Below are 13,684 nucleotides of genomic sequence, written 5' to 3'. Positions count from 1 at the left end.
AGAGGTTTTTCCTCACATTCAGCCTGAACTCCTTGCCTCGCTTGTGAGCCCATTTTTTTATTTCATCTGGTCCACGTTAAAATGTGCTAAATCTTTCAGTAAGGCTCTTACATTTATGGTCCTTCTGCTAAGCACCATGACATGGAACTTGGTTGGCAATAAGTGCTGTATCCAAAATATAGCTTAAATATTTTTAAAGCGGTCAGACTCTTGATGAATAAATTCTGAACTGAGTTTACTAGGAGCTGTTTCCCCCCTGGATAACCTTAGACTGTTGAAGGACACTTTCTACAGGTAATAGGGAAAACAGAACTCACGTTTGTTTACTAGCTTTTTTAAAAGTAGTGAGCTGATAATCTCTTTTTATAAATTGCACTTATTTGTCGCCTGAATATATAAACCCTTTATTTAAAAGATCTTGTCACACTTCAGTAAGTTTTTTAGGCGTTGCCTGTAACTTTTTTTGTTGCTAATGATGTTTCTTTGGTTAAGTTTTGGCTTAAGCTAACAGCGCTGCTTTACTTGCATTTACGGTTAGTTAGAAGTGGTTCATATAAGCAAATCAAGAAAGCGTTTGCTAGGTACTGAATGAAATCTCAATTTCAGAAAACTTCTGCAGCTGGTGACCACAAAGCTGCCAGTCCTGACTTCTGGAGGGAGGTGTTCTCTGTGTCCATGAACACAAATCCACAGAGAAGTGCTTTAGGAGGGTTGGTATCCCCTGCTGCCAGGCTCCACTCTGTGTTTTGTGAGCGCAGCCCTTTGCTTTCCGCTGCACAGGGGTGTCTGTGGCCTGCAGGGAATGCGGAATTGGGCACATAAAGGAGCTGTAGGCTGTGTGAAATTCATTTTTATGCCGCTGTTCAAACAGGTCTTGTGTTGATACGTGTTCTTTAACTGCTATCTTACTGGTGAGTTTGTCATTTAGTTGTTGGGTTAGATTTGCCTTGTAGCTTGTAGTGTTATAGGAGAAGTTAACAAGAGTAGAGATACTTTCTGAGGCAGGAAATCACGCTGCTCTTCAGACATGATTAAAAGCTCTTGGCTCCATGTAGCTTTGAGTTGTTGCCTCAAATGAGAATAATCTGCATGGATTGTCTCTGTTACTTCATCTGCAAAATTGAGACAGTTACAGCGTCCCTTCCCCGGGGATTCTGAGCCCCTGACTTGTTTTAAATCACACTGGATAAAGTTCCACCATGTCTCACCCTGCACTTTTTTATCAGGGAGTGCACTATGTGTCCAGGTGCTCTAAATCATTCTTTAAAAAAAGTAAATGTTTTTTATTCCTAGATAGAAATTGCTCTCATTACAGTTATTTCCAATTTGTGTATTTTGTACTCCTGACATTTCCTATAAGCGCCTCTCTTTTAAAAAGTCAATGTACGTGTGAGATCAGAATGTAACTTCATACTTGTGTCAGCTTCCTTAAATTTAAATAAGGATGAATGTACGCACAGTTCTCACTATCACAGGCTTGACAGGCCTTTCATTAGAGTCTTTTTTTTGTCTGCATTTTTTTATGTGCCTTTAGAAGATATGTTTCAAAAAATATGCACGTAGTTCTGTTCTGCTATTCGAGTCTTATTTTCAGAAACAAGTTAATAAATACAGTAATTTTCCTACATTAAAATCCTGTCATTGCTTAAACATAATTAATTTAAAGATGCTTTGTGTGTAAGTAATTAATTTGTCCCCAAGTGTTTGATATAAGCTGAGCAGCCTTCAGAATTTAACTGAAGAAAATAATTTTTATCAGGAACTTTTGGTTTTGATGTATGAAAACACTGGTCACTTATGAGAATACCAGACAAGTTTGGAATATTCCCGAGGCATGATTGGAAGATCAACAGTTCCACGTTGGGACTGTTAAAGCATATCATGTTTCACTCTTTGAGGAGGGTTTCTTTGCACACAGTATTTCATTCATATTTGTTGTTAAGATAATTTGCTTTCTTTCAGAATGCAGGGACATTCTGCTTCCTGTGATTACAAAAGAGCTGAGGGAATTACTGGAACAGAAGGAGGATCAGCAGCTCCAGGTTCAGGAGAGGAAGTACTGTGTTGAATTACTTCACAGCATCCTGGAGGTTCTGAGCTGTCAAGACCCTGTGAGTATTGATGATGATGTAGAGAGCCCAAGTCTGTAGAAAGCCTGAGCTGATTAGGAAGTAAATTATTGATGATGATTAATCTCTTTCAAATATTTAGTACAAGTCAGTGGCAAATTGAACTTTCCTCCTATTTTTCATAAACCAAAGGGCAGTTGAGGTATTAAAGATGAATACTGACTTCTGAGTAACCTGATCCAGGTGAAGATGTCCTGCTCATTACAGGGGGTTGGACTACATGACCTTGCAATGTCCCTTCCAACCACAGCTCTTCAATTATTCTGTAATTATTTTAATTATACAGAATGAATTTCAAATTTCATCTTTCTACCTTCATAAAAACCCCTGTTTCTGAAACAAAGGCTTTTCACTGCACGAGTGTTGTAGGGTATGGTTTCTGCTTTCAGCAAGGTCTGGGTAAAACAGATTACTCTTTACTATATTTCACTTAGACACTGTAGTTTCTTTATCAGAATTCTGAAATTTTGGAACACTGAAATTTTCATCTGGGTGGTTCTTTTTTTTTCCTCATTTGAGAGAACGTTGAATTGACTTTTTGGTCACTCATTTTGTAATGAGCGGTAGGTTATTCAATGAAGCTTCTCAATAATTCTAGGAATTTATTCTGAGAAAACATCATAATTAAGTACATCAAGAAGGCTGTAATTTCCTTTACCTGGGAATATGTGACCTTTCCTCAACTATGCTTTTCTGACACGTGTTCAAACTTTGCAGACTTTGGATTAAGGCGAGTTGTCATTTTAGGAGTTTTTCACTGTGACTGTTTGGATCATTTCCTAGTAAATGAAATCAGTACTGCATATATCTTGATTTCATAAAAATCTTTGATACTGCTGAGGCTTTTCAGTTTGCACAGGGCAATCTTTCCATGTATATTATGAGCTATTTGCATCATTGGTTTAGACTTAAGCAGTTCAGGAGGGATTGATCCAAGGGGATAGAAAAGAAATATTGGAACATTTGAATTTGAAATGTAATTCTTAAGATAAATGGTGAAAGCATGATCGGGCAAAAATTGAAGTTATCATCTCATAAGGCTATAACACAACGTAACTAGTTTTGTTACTGTATCCTTTAAATGGTAAAAAAACAGTTGTAAGGCAAGATGGAGTAGTTCTTTCTCTGTGTGTACCACATAAATGAAGTTTATTTTTGATTTTAACAGTTGCTGCCCATAGCAGCAGTTGCTGACATGTAAAAGACTCATTAAAGCCTACAGAAAACATGGGTTTGTAGCTCATCTTCATGTGAGTGAGAACATTGTGCAGAACAGCAGAAGAATTGCTGAGAATTTAAAACACATGCATTATATATATATATATATGTATATAGATATATTTATGTACATTTTTTCAACAAAAGTGGCATTTCTGCAATAGTTTCATTCAAGGAAGGTAAACTGGAGATTCTCTGTGAGATGTGCAGGTCACAGTTATCCACAGATTGTGCTTGCAGTGAATACTGATGCATTTCTGATATAAGGAGAAAAGCCCCTGGGGGTAAGTTTAAATCCAGCAGTGGTTTCAGAACAAGCAGAGCCCTCTAGAGGCTTCATATTCCTGTGAAATACTGTAGAATAGTTGGGATATCAACAAAAGAACCAGATGCTTCTGTTGCAGAAAGTCCATACCCAGGCCTGCCCCTGGCAATACAACTGCTGCTCAGAGAAAAAATGGATTTTAGAATACATTATTATGTGTCATTAACTGTAACCCGGGGCTTTGAGTCGTCTATTCTCTCAATAATCTTCTATTGAGATGACTTATCTGAAGGAGGAAAAAGGGGCAAAGGAAGGGAGGACAGCAGCATCCAAGGATCACACAGTCATTTGTCTTTAGGAGCCACTATAGATTTCTCTGTTCATTTTCCAGCTAAAGTCAGAAATCTTGTTTCATGGCTGTATTTGCCTTGCAGCAGTAAATGCTTTGTAACCCAGAGGCAAATGAAAGGGTTCACAAATGGCCAAGTCATTGTCTGGGCAGAGTCCTTCAGGATGCCCTTATTCAGTGTGATCTAGATCCAGACAGTTGGTTTGGTAATTAATCAAATTATTTCAGTGGGGATTACACTCGAACCCTAAGATTAATGCAGCTTTCTATTCAACAATTCATTCTCTGCGTTTCTTAGCCCCTTTCTAAGAAAATGGATGGTTTGACCTGCTGGAGGAGAAAGCTTCAGCCTTTAGTAGCACAATTCACAGAATTCACAGAACGGCTAGGTTGGGAGAGACCTTCAAGGTCACCGAGTCCAACCCAGCCCTAAAACCTCAACTAAACCACAGCACCAAGTGCCACATCCAGTCTTTCTTTAAACACATCCAGGGGTGGTGACTCCACCACCTCCCCAGGCAGACCATTCCAGTACTTCATCACTTTTTCCGTGAAGAACTTTTTCCTGATATCCAACCTATATTTCCTCTGGCACAGCTTAAGGCTGTGTCCTCTCATTCTGTCAGCTGCTGCCTGGGGAAAGAGACCAACCCCCCCTGAGCACAGCCACCTTTCAGGGAGTTGTGGAGCGTGATAAGGTCACCTCTGAGTCTCCTTTTCTCCCGGCTGAACAACCCCAGCTCCCTCGGTCGTTCCTCACAGGGTTTGTGCTCCCAGCCCCTCACCAGCCTCGTGGCCTCCTCTGGATGTGTTTGAGCATCTCAACATCCTTCCTCAACTGAGGGGCCAGAGCTGGACACAGCACTCAGTGTCCATCCTAAACTGAGATCCCAGAGCTGGACACAGCACTCAGTGTCCATCCTAAACTGAGACACCCAGAGCTGGACACAGCACTCAGTGTCCATCCTAAACTGAGACACCAGAGCTGGACACAGCACTCAGTGTCCATCCTAAACTGAGACACCAGAGCCGGACACAGCACTCAGTGTCCATCCTAAACTGAGACACCAGAGCTGGACACAGCACTCAGTGTCCATCCTAAACTGAGACACCAGAGCTGGACACAGCACTCAGTGTCCATCCTAAACTGAGATCCCAGAGCTGGACACAGCACTCAGTGTCCATCCTAAACTGAGACACCAGAGCCGGACACAGCACTCAGTGTCCTTCCAAAACTGAGACACCCAGAGCTGGACACAGCACTCAGTGTCCATCCTAAACTGAGACACCCAGAGCTGGGCACAGCACTCAGTGTCCATCCTAAACTGAGACACCAGAGCCGGACACAGCACTCAGTGTCCTTCCAAAACTGAGACACCCAGAACTGGACACAGCACTCAGTGTCCATCCTAAACTGAGATCCCAGAGCTGGACACAGAACTCAGTGTCCATCCTAAACTGAGATCCCAGAGCTGGACACAGCACTCAGTGTCCATCCTAAACTGAGACACCAGAGCTGGACACAGCACTCAGTGTCCATCCTAAACTGAGACACCAGAGCTGGACACAGCACTCAGTGTCCATCCTAAACTGAGACACCAGAGCTGGACACAGCACTCAGTGTCCATCCTAAACTGAGACACCAGAGCTGGACACAGCACTCAGTGTCCATCCTAAACTGAGACACCAGAGCTGGACACAGCACTCAGTGTCCATCCTAAACTGAGACACCAGAGCTGGACACAGCACTCAGTGTCCTTCCTAAACTGAGATCCCAGAGCTGGACACAGCACTCAGTGTCCATCCTAAACTGAGACACCAGAGCTGGACACAGCACTCAGTGTCCATCCTAAACTGAGATCCCAGAGCTGGACACAGCACTCAGTGTCCATCCTAAACTGAGATCCCAGAGCTGGACACAGCACCCAGTGTCCATCCTAAACTGAGACACCAGAGCTGGACACAGCACTCAGTGTCCTTCCTAAACTGAGACACCAGAGCTGGACACAGCACTCAGTGTCCATCCTAAACTGAGATCCCAGAGCTGGACACAGCACTCAGTGTCCTTCTTAAACTGAGACACCCAGAGCTGGATCATGTTACAATATTAATAACACTGATGTCTTGTCCCTATTTCTTCTGGTTTTTCCATCTCAGTAGAGAAACCTGGTTTCAGACAAGTATTCAAAAACTTTTGAAAACTGAACTTTGATAGTTTTGCATTGCATTTATTCCGTGAACGTCACCAGAAATAGAACGCACGCAGAGGACAGGGAAGAAAAAAACAGCAGTAGATGTTCTGTTTCATGTGGTGAAAATTTATACTCTGAAGTGATCTTTGAAGTTGTTAAAGAATTTTTGAAGAATGCATTTTCTTTGTCAAAGAAAAAAGGGTATTTTGATATTACCAGCTCTGCTCTACTGTTTTGCCTCACATTGTTTAGCGAGTGGGAACATGGGAATCATCAGCTCCTTGTGTTCAAATGCTGTTTCCTTCAGCTGCTGCCTCACTGCTGGGTTCTGCAGGTAGCCAGCGTGTTGTTAAAAATCTGTTTTGTGTAGTGTTTGTGTGTTTATTCTTATGACTAGACAGTTACTGTTGGACATCTCAGTGAGATGCTGAGATTTGATTTTAATATTCCTCTCCAGAAAACAACTTTTGGATATAAATGGCATTGTTTTGACTTAATCATGTCTGAAATTAGCTTCATAGCTTGAGATTGTGCTTCAAGCACCTGTGAAATACAGTTACATCGCAGAACTGCAAGTCATTGATGAAGGTCATGGTGAAATCAGTGATTTTTTGTTTCTGTTTTAATTAAACCACTTCCCTTTTCCCTCTTCACAACACTTTGTTTCGTGCAGTCTGGCAGTCCTTCATGAGGTGACTTTGTCTCTGATCTGACATATATGCTATGTTTTAATATTTATTGAATCAGAACAATTTTTTATTTACCGTGCTTACAAAATTAAATGTGATGGTTAATGCTTTCTCTTGGAATCTACAGTGAAATCTCGGTTAAGACTGAAAGTGCAAGAGAGATGAAGAATCTTTTCCTGTTCTGTGCATTGTCAGTAATTGGCAGCAGTTGCATTTTAATCTGTTTAACGAACACAGGCAAACAAGCCTGGAAGCATTTTAGAATTGATAAGAAATTTTTTAAGCATTTCCCTAACTTATGACGGATCTTAAGGCTTCAGCAAAAGAGAATTTCAAAGGAATGTAGTCAGGAATTCTGCATGTTCTTTCAGGGCCAATTACCTTAAGGTCTTTTGTGGAGACTTTTCAGCCAGAACAATGCAGGATTATGAATTAGAGTTCAAAAAAGAATTGTTATCCTTTTCTATGTGCCTTTATTTGTATGTGTGTCAGAGAAGGAATACAAGTTACAGAACTGGGTGCACCAGGGAGTGAGCACACATGATCCGGTTGGTGCAGAGCTCGTTTCCTCTGTGGCTGCCCATCCAGTGCCGTGGTTCCGATTTGTGACCAGAACAGTGTGATAATGCAGCAATGAAATTTTAGTTCTTGCTGAACAGTGCTTGCACAGTGCCAAGGCCTGCTGTGTTTCTCACTGAGCCCCACGCCAGATAGGAGGAGGGGAGAGTTTGGGGCAGGGCAGGGACAGCTGAAATGAATTGACAGAAGTGTTTCCAAGTGGGTGTCTCAAGTACAGGTTGTGTAATGCTGTAATCCTCAAGCAGCCATTCAGTGAGTCCCTGTTTGCCACTGTCCAAATAAACGAACACTCCATCAGAATCTGAAGCGCACGGTTGACTCTGAACCAACAGAATTGCTTTTACTGTCCCAATACTGTAGCAGTTTAAAACAGAGGATGAAAGCTAAATCAAATACTGTCTGCTTTTACCCCATGCAGATATTTTTGAAAGAGAGTGGAATTTGTTTGGTTTGGATTTTCTATTAACGAATCCGTGTACCAATCAGTGCCATCCAGCCCAACGAGGAACCTGAAGGTGTTTGAGCTCTGTGAGAGCACTCCCTCCTGCTGACCTGACTACAGAGCATGAGCTCTGATTGTTCCATGCCTTGGCAAATCTTTTCAAGAGGGAAGACAAACACTTTTGATCGCTGCATTTAATTAAATGGAATAATACAATTAACGTTTTCCAAGGGGACTTTTATATGTGATACAAGTAGTTAATTTAGCTCCTAAAAAAATCTTATGCGTAATCAATGGACTGAAGCCAAATGATGGCGGGTTTTCCCATGTCATCCTTGTGGAGAGCAATATGATCTGAAAAAGCACATGTTGCAGTTGGTTCGAATATTTTCTGAGGCTAGAAGCTGCAAGATAAAAGCTGAACTCTCGTGTATTGACAATGTGTGAGAACAATGTTTGTTAATTTAACAATGTCGGTATCGAATGCCTAATTGTTTCTTAGATTATCAAGAAGAAAGGGAGTCTCAGTTTCATAGAGAAACCGTTTTATTTCATTTGCTAATGTTTCTCTGAAAATTCAAAGGTCTAGCAGAAAATAACCTTTGTGTGCTTGAGCATATGTAACAGTCTTTCCAGGAGAGGTTTGTGCTACTTGTGAATTAAGAACAGAGCTCATCTTTAATGATGGAGTCAGGGCTAAATGTTAAAACTCATTATGCAATGTTCTGAACTGTTACTAATTGTGGTATAGCACATACTGAAATGTGAAAGGGAGCTTACATTATGTGAGCCCTCATCTTTGAATCTGAAAAAAGAGGGAAACTAATGAATAAATTACATCCCTGTGTTAAGAGCCACTCTATAGTTTATCAGTTTTGGCTGTTGATAATATTTTTTTAAATTATAGGGGTAAACAATGTTATAAAAACAACAGATGTGTCTTCTGTGCAGCCACTCTCAAGTGTAGTTGTGTGGTAAATGTAGGACTGTACCAGAGAATGTGAAATTATAAAGAAGGAAACAGCAAACACATATTATTCTGTGGCTGCTTTGTTTATTTTTAGAATATAACAACTTCTGAAATGCTGTCACAGGTGAGGAGATCAGCTTGTGTGTGTCGTTGTCAAAGGATACAGGGGGATAAATGGTAATAGTAAATAAATTGCCAGATGTGAGGAAGGTCCCTGTTTCAAGGTGTGTGCCCTGATCCAGAGCAATCAGAATAGGAGAAAGAAAAAGGGGAAGACTTTGGCTGATTCGGAGGAAAAACAGAACCTGGAGCAGTTTCTCCTGGGATGGTACTGGGGCTTAGCTACCTAAAGGTTTATTAGGAACTCTCCATGGCTTCTGTGATTGTGGTGTTCTTTCCATGCTATCTCTGACATTAAATGAGGGTCTTGGTGTAAGATAAATATCCTTATCAGCTAAAAATTTGTTTGGACTTTTTCTTTCCTGTTGCGTCCTGGTTTCCCAAGTCGTTGAGGGCTCAGAGTAAGGTCAGTGTAACTGGTGAACAGAAGGTCATTTCCATTTGCTCAGGGTTTTACAATTAGTAATCGAGTGTCCTTTAGGCAACAAGAGCCTGAAGCCTTGGGCTGACCATGTCGAGTTTGTGCCTTCCCAGAGCAGCTCAGGTAAATGAAGACAACTTCCTCCTTTAATAACTGCTTTGTGACTGCCAGGTAAGAATATTCCTGAGCTCCAGCTGCCCTGGGAGCACTGACAGACCCACAGCACAGTGGGGAGCTGTGAGAGAGTTTGCCTCAAGTTAACTGTGCCAGGGTTGAGCTACAGGCTGCCCAGTTAGGGGGAGAACAGGAGTCCTTTGAGTGAGAGATGAAAAGTGACTGTTTGAAACAAAAACCGGTTGTGGAGTGGATTGGGCTGAAATTGGACTGAAATTGGACACGAACATTCTGCTGGAATTAAGGAGCAGTGTGAGCAAGAAGAATTAGTGCTGCCCTTTCAATAGGGCTTCTATATTGTACAGCTCAAACTGTCAAAATGGAAATAATTGGTTTCTTCTTTTCCAAGAGGTATGATTTTAATATCAAGACTCTCTTTTTTTCATTTGCAGGCATCAACTTATCACCATATTCAAGAAATAATGGTGCAGTTACTGCGCACAGTGAACAGAACTGTTATTACAATGGGACGAGATCCATTGATTGTGAGTAATATTTTAATGCATTTTCAATGCTTTGAAACTCATTTTATAGTTATCCTGGAAAAATGCAAATATAGCATTTGTGGAGTCCTTGTGAATTATTTTTTTTAATTTAAAAATCTCAAGCTTTACTCTTTTTTTTCATTCAGCTGTGACACTGTAGTCACAGTTTTTTGAAGCGTAGTTGTAAGATTTGAACATGCTTTAAGAGAATAAATGATAAATAGAAATTTAATTGATATTTGAAAAAGAAAAAGTTTTACAAACCTACATTAAGGACATGATTTAAGACGTTGAAATGAGTATTTCCACTAATCTAAAGTGAAATTGTATGAGTAAAACTAAAAAAAAATTCTGGGCATGTGCTGGCACTAAACACTCACCTGGGATTTTTTTTTGTGGAGGTTCCATGATTTAAGAGTTATATTCAAGGGCAGATTCTGCAATTTTTTCAGATTTAAGTCCACATCTCCTGAGTGCTCCTCTGCATTTAGACTGTTTGCGAGAATGCAAGGAATTCACCAGGAATTTGGAGCTTGCCCTTCAGACTGCTCACTTGTGGGAAATTGGTGTTCAATGGTTTGTCTTTGGAGATTTATTTCATTCTACAAAATCATAGCGTCATTTACTTGATGATTTTGGCCACAGGGAGTACACTGTGCGCCTTTTAAAATTTCCTTTGTTTCCCTGTTTATTTCTACTGGAGAATAACACGTTTAGATCATTGCCAGCCAGAGCCTGTGTACCTCTTAATGATTAGGCTCCTAATAATTGAGGAGACTAATTGAGATCCTCAGAGGAAATATTTACCACTGGTTGCTCTGGACGCCCTGGTGGTACATCTGCAAGTTTGAGACATCTCTGTGGCTGTTTATGTGAACTTCAGGCTGTTCATGCGGAGCCCTCGGGCTCACCCATGGTCACAACAGCAAATGGTTTGGAATGAAGACCAGTGACCCTTTCAGTTCTCTGGAGTGTTGGAAAATGTTCTCAGTACAAGGAAAGCATGATGTGAGTGCTGTGCATGACCTGACCAGTCTATTAAGGGGCGTTTCTGGATACCACAGACAGCACAGGAAATAGCAAAATGAAGCTGTTTTAATCCTGCATAAAAGATCCATTAGGAAACCACTAGGAGACAAGCTGGTTACAGTAAATTGAAATGGCTTGGAAAATCTGTTTCTTTTTTTTTCCCCCCCCTCCCATCTACTGTAATTTCTTCAGCTGTTTTAACCTGAAAAGAACAAATTCAGTGTGAATTTTGAAATGCAGTTCTCCTGCTTCCAATTATGTTCATGAGCGCCTCTGCATGTGTGTACGTTGCACATTTTAGAGGTTTTTCAATATTGGAAATTCAGTGGAAATGTGAATACTCTAATATTCAATTGAAATGTGGAATTTCAATAATTTGCTACCTTTTCTACAGCCGAAGCAACACTTCTTAACAGAACAGCCTTTTACATGCAAATAAATTGTTTTTAAGGAACAAAAGTCTTTTGTATTCAGAAAAAAAACTGGCAAAAGAAGCTTTTTCCGTGCTCTGTGTGCTGCGTTAGTTCACCAAGTTAATTTTCAGGTTTGCTTTAAGACTTTTGAGACGGTCAAACTTGCTGTGGAAGCCTGAAAGCTTGATCTTTTCAAAATGAAGCAGATAATCAAGAATTATGTCCTGGAGAATGCTTAGGTGAGCTCAAGTTGCTGAAAGTGTGGTGAATTCTGCAAGTACAGGTGGGGCATGTGGAATTTCTGTAGCTGGACTGTGTAGCTGAGGCTATACAGGTATAAGTGACATTTTAAATGGGGCTAAATCTATCACTTCCAGGAGGACAGAAGGTCATTCTTTAGATTTTAAATCTGTTGCTCTGTTTGTGAACATTGCAAGTTTATTGCAATGTTTATTAACAGTGTTTATTAATGTTTATTAACTTCGGCAGTGTAATTTACTGTAACTTGAAAATGCTGTGGAGAGCAATGCTAATACTGACTTATAAGAACAACGGTTACAATTTACAAGACCTGTAATTCCTTGCAAGTTTAAATGCCTGGCGCCTGACAGATAACTGGATTTGATTTACCTGAGGGAAATCTGAGAGGGATAAGCAGGGTGATTTTCATATTCAGGTGTTCTTTTCACAATCTTTAGCCTGTTGGCAGAGACCTGGGTTTGCAGATGCCGGGATCTTTGCATGCTGTGATGCCACTTGAAGGGAAAGGGAAAGGGAAAGGGAGGGTTCTGCCTTGGGCTTGGCTGGTAAGTGCCTGCTGGGAGCTGTGTTCATGTAATTACTGAGAAGAGTCAGGCTCAGAAAGAAATCATCTCCCCAGGAGAAGGAGGTGGTGGTGGAAAGGTAATTTGGCTCTCTGCAGCTTCTGCAGGGAAGACTTAGTTAAATGCCATTCTTGCCTTCACTGTGGTGTTTTAGCAGCTGAAGGCTTTAACTGCTGCTTGGTTGTTTTCACTCTTGAAACCCCACAAAACCTTGACTCTTCGTAGTTGTAGAAGTGCTTCTACACTTCCATGAGGAGGGACAATTTATTGTTTGAAACTGGCTAGTCAAGCTTTACCTTGAGCACTCCATGAGATTTAGACTATTAGTCAAAGGTCATTGTCAATGTCCTACAGGAATTATAGAAGTCAAATTTCTAAACCATGTAGGACACAGAAATCCTTGTTTTCAGTCTTGGCTTGGTTAGGTAAATAGAAATATAAATCCACCACATGCACCTTAAAGGTTTCCTTTAGTACTTCCAAACTTGATTTGGCTCACAGTATCAGTTTAACAGGATGAAATAAGTGTCGCTATGCTCCACAGAGATGTTGTTAGAAAGACTTATGTATAATATTGTACAAATAAAACTTTACCAAAAAGAAATCTGCAAACTCTTAAGCAAAGCTACTCTGGAGCAGACAATGACCACAGAAACTATTTGCAGAGCTGCCCTGGTTGGAGAATCTGAAATGTTCAATTATACTCATGGTCTAGCAAAAGCTACAGCTTTTGTGTTTGGTATTCAGATTGACATCCTTGCTCTACCTGGAGATGCTGCAGAATGATTCCAGACATGCCTGTTAACTTTCCGTTCATTTTTCTCTTCCCAAAGAGCAGCTGTTCCCTTCCTTTGTAATCTAAACATTGGTTATTATTGATTGACTCCTGAAACCTAATAAAAATATCTCCTTTTATTGCAAAAGATAGTATCACATTTAAAGGGCCTAGAAATATACAAAACATACATTAGAGACTGAGTGCCGTTAAGAAGATGGTGTGTGTCTGTGCTGGCAGCATTTTTATAGTGCACAGAACCATCAGAAGCCCTACATGAGCTGCTGTTACAGGAGGCAAATCTGTGTTTTATTCATAAATTTTTAATTTTTAAAGAAATTCCATTTGACTCCATAAAACAACAATTTCAAATACAGTAGTTTTGGAACATACTGCATTCTGTGCAATGTTTTTTATATGGCATATATCATTGAAATGCATATTTCTCAGAAGCCCACAATATTTTCATAATCAAGCGCTGTCAAGTAGCCATGGTTTGGGTTTTTTGATTTTTTTTTGACAACTTATGGGGGGGGGGGTGTTGTGGGTTATTTTTCAATTTTATTTAAGAAAGTGTTTGTATTTTTAACATTTCTTTCCTGCTCTGGGA

At 40.4% G+C, this 13,684-nt stretch overlaps 1 protein-coding gene across 2 annotated transcripts in view; it reads left to right on the top strand.

Moving 5' to 3' along the window:
• Positions 1-13,684, top strand: part of DOCK2 (dedicator of cytokinesis 2) — a 157,252-nt gene that overhangs the window by 51,255 nt on the left and 92,313 nt on the right. For both annotated transcript variants that reach the window (XR_010723196.1, XM_066197618.1), the window contains exons 26-27: positions 1,963-2,111; positions 9,941-10,033. Coding sequence is in view for 1 of the 2 variants with exons in the window: in XM_066197618.1 (XP_066053715.1) it covers positions 1,963-2,111; positions 9,941-10,033 (242 nt within the window). In the remaining variant the exon portion in view is untranslated. The remainder of the gene's footprint in view (positions 1-1,962; positions 2,112-9,940; positions 10,034-13,684) is intronic.

The sequence above is a fragment of the Chamaea fasciata genome, unplaced genomic scaffold, assembly GCF_029207755.1.
Source record: "Chamaea fasciata isolate MVZ Bird 193981 ecotype frontalis unplaced genomic scaffold, bChaFas1.0.hap1 SCAF_15, whole genome shotgun sequence".
Classification (NCBI taxonomy): domain Eukaryota; kingdom Metazoa; phylum Chordata; class Aves; order Passeriformes; family Sylviidae; genus Chamaea; species Chamaea fasciata.
Note: the sequence above shows the minus strand (reverse complement) of the source record. Positions and strands in the feature narration are given on the sequence as shown.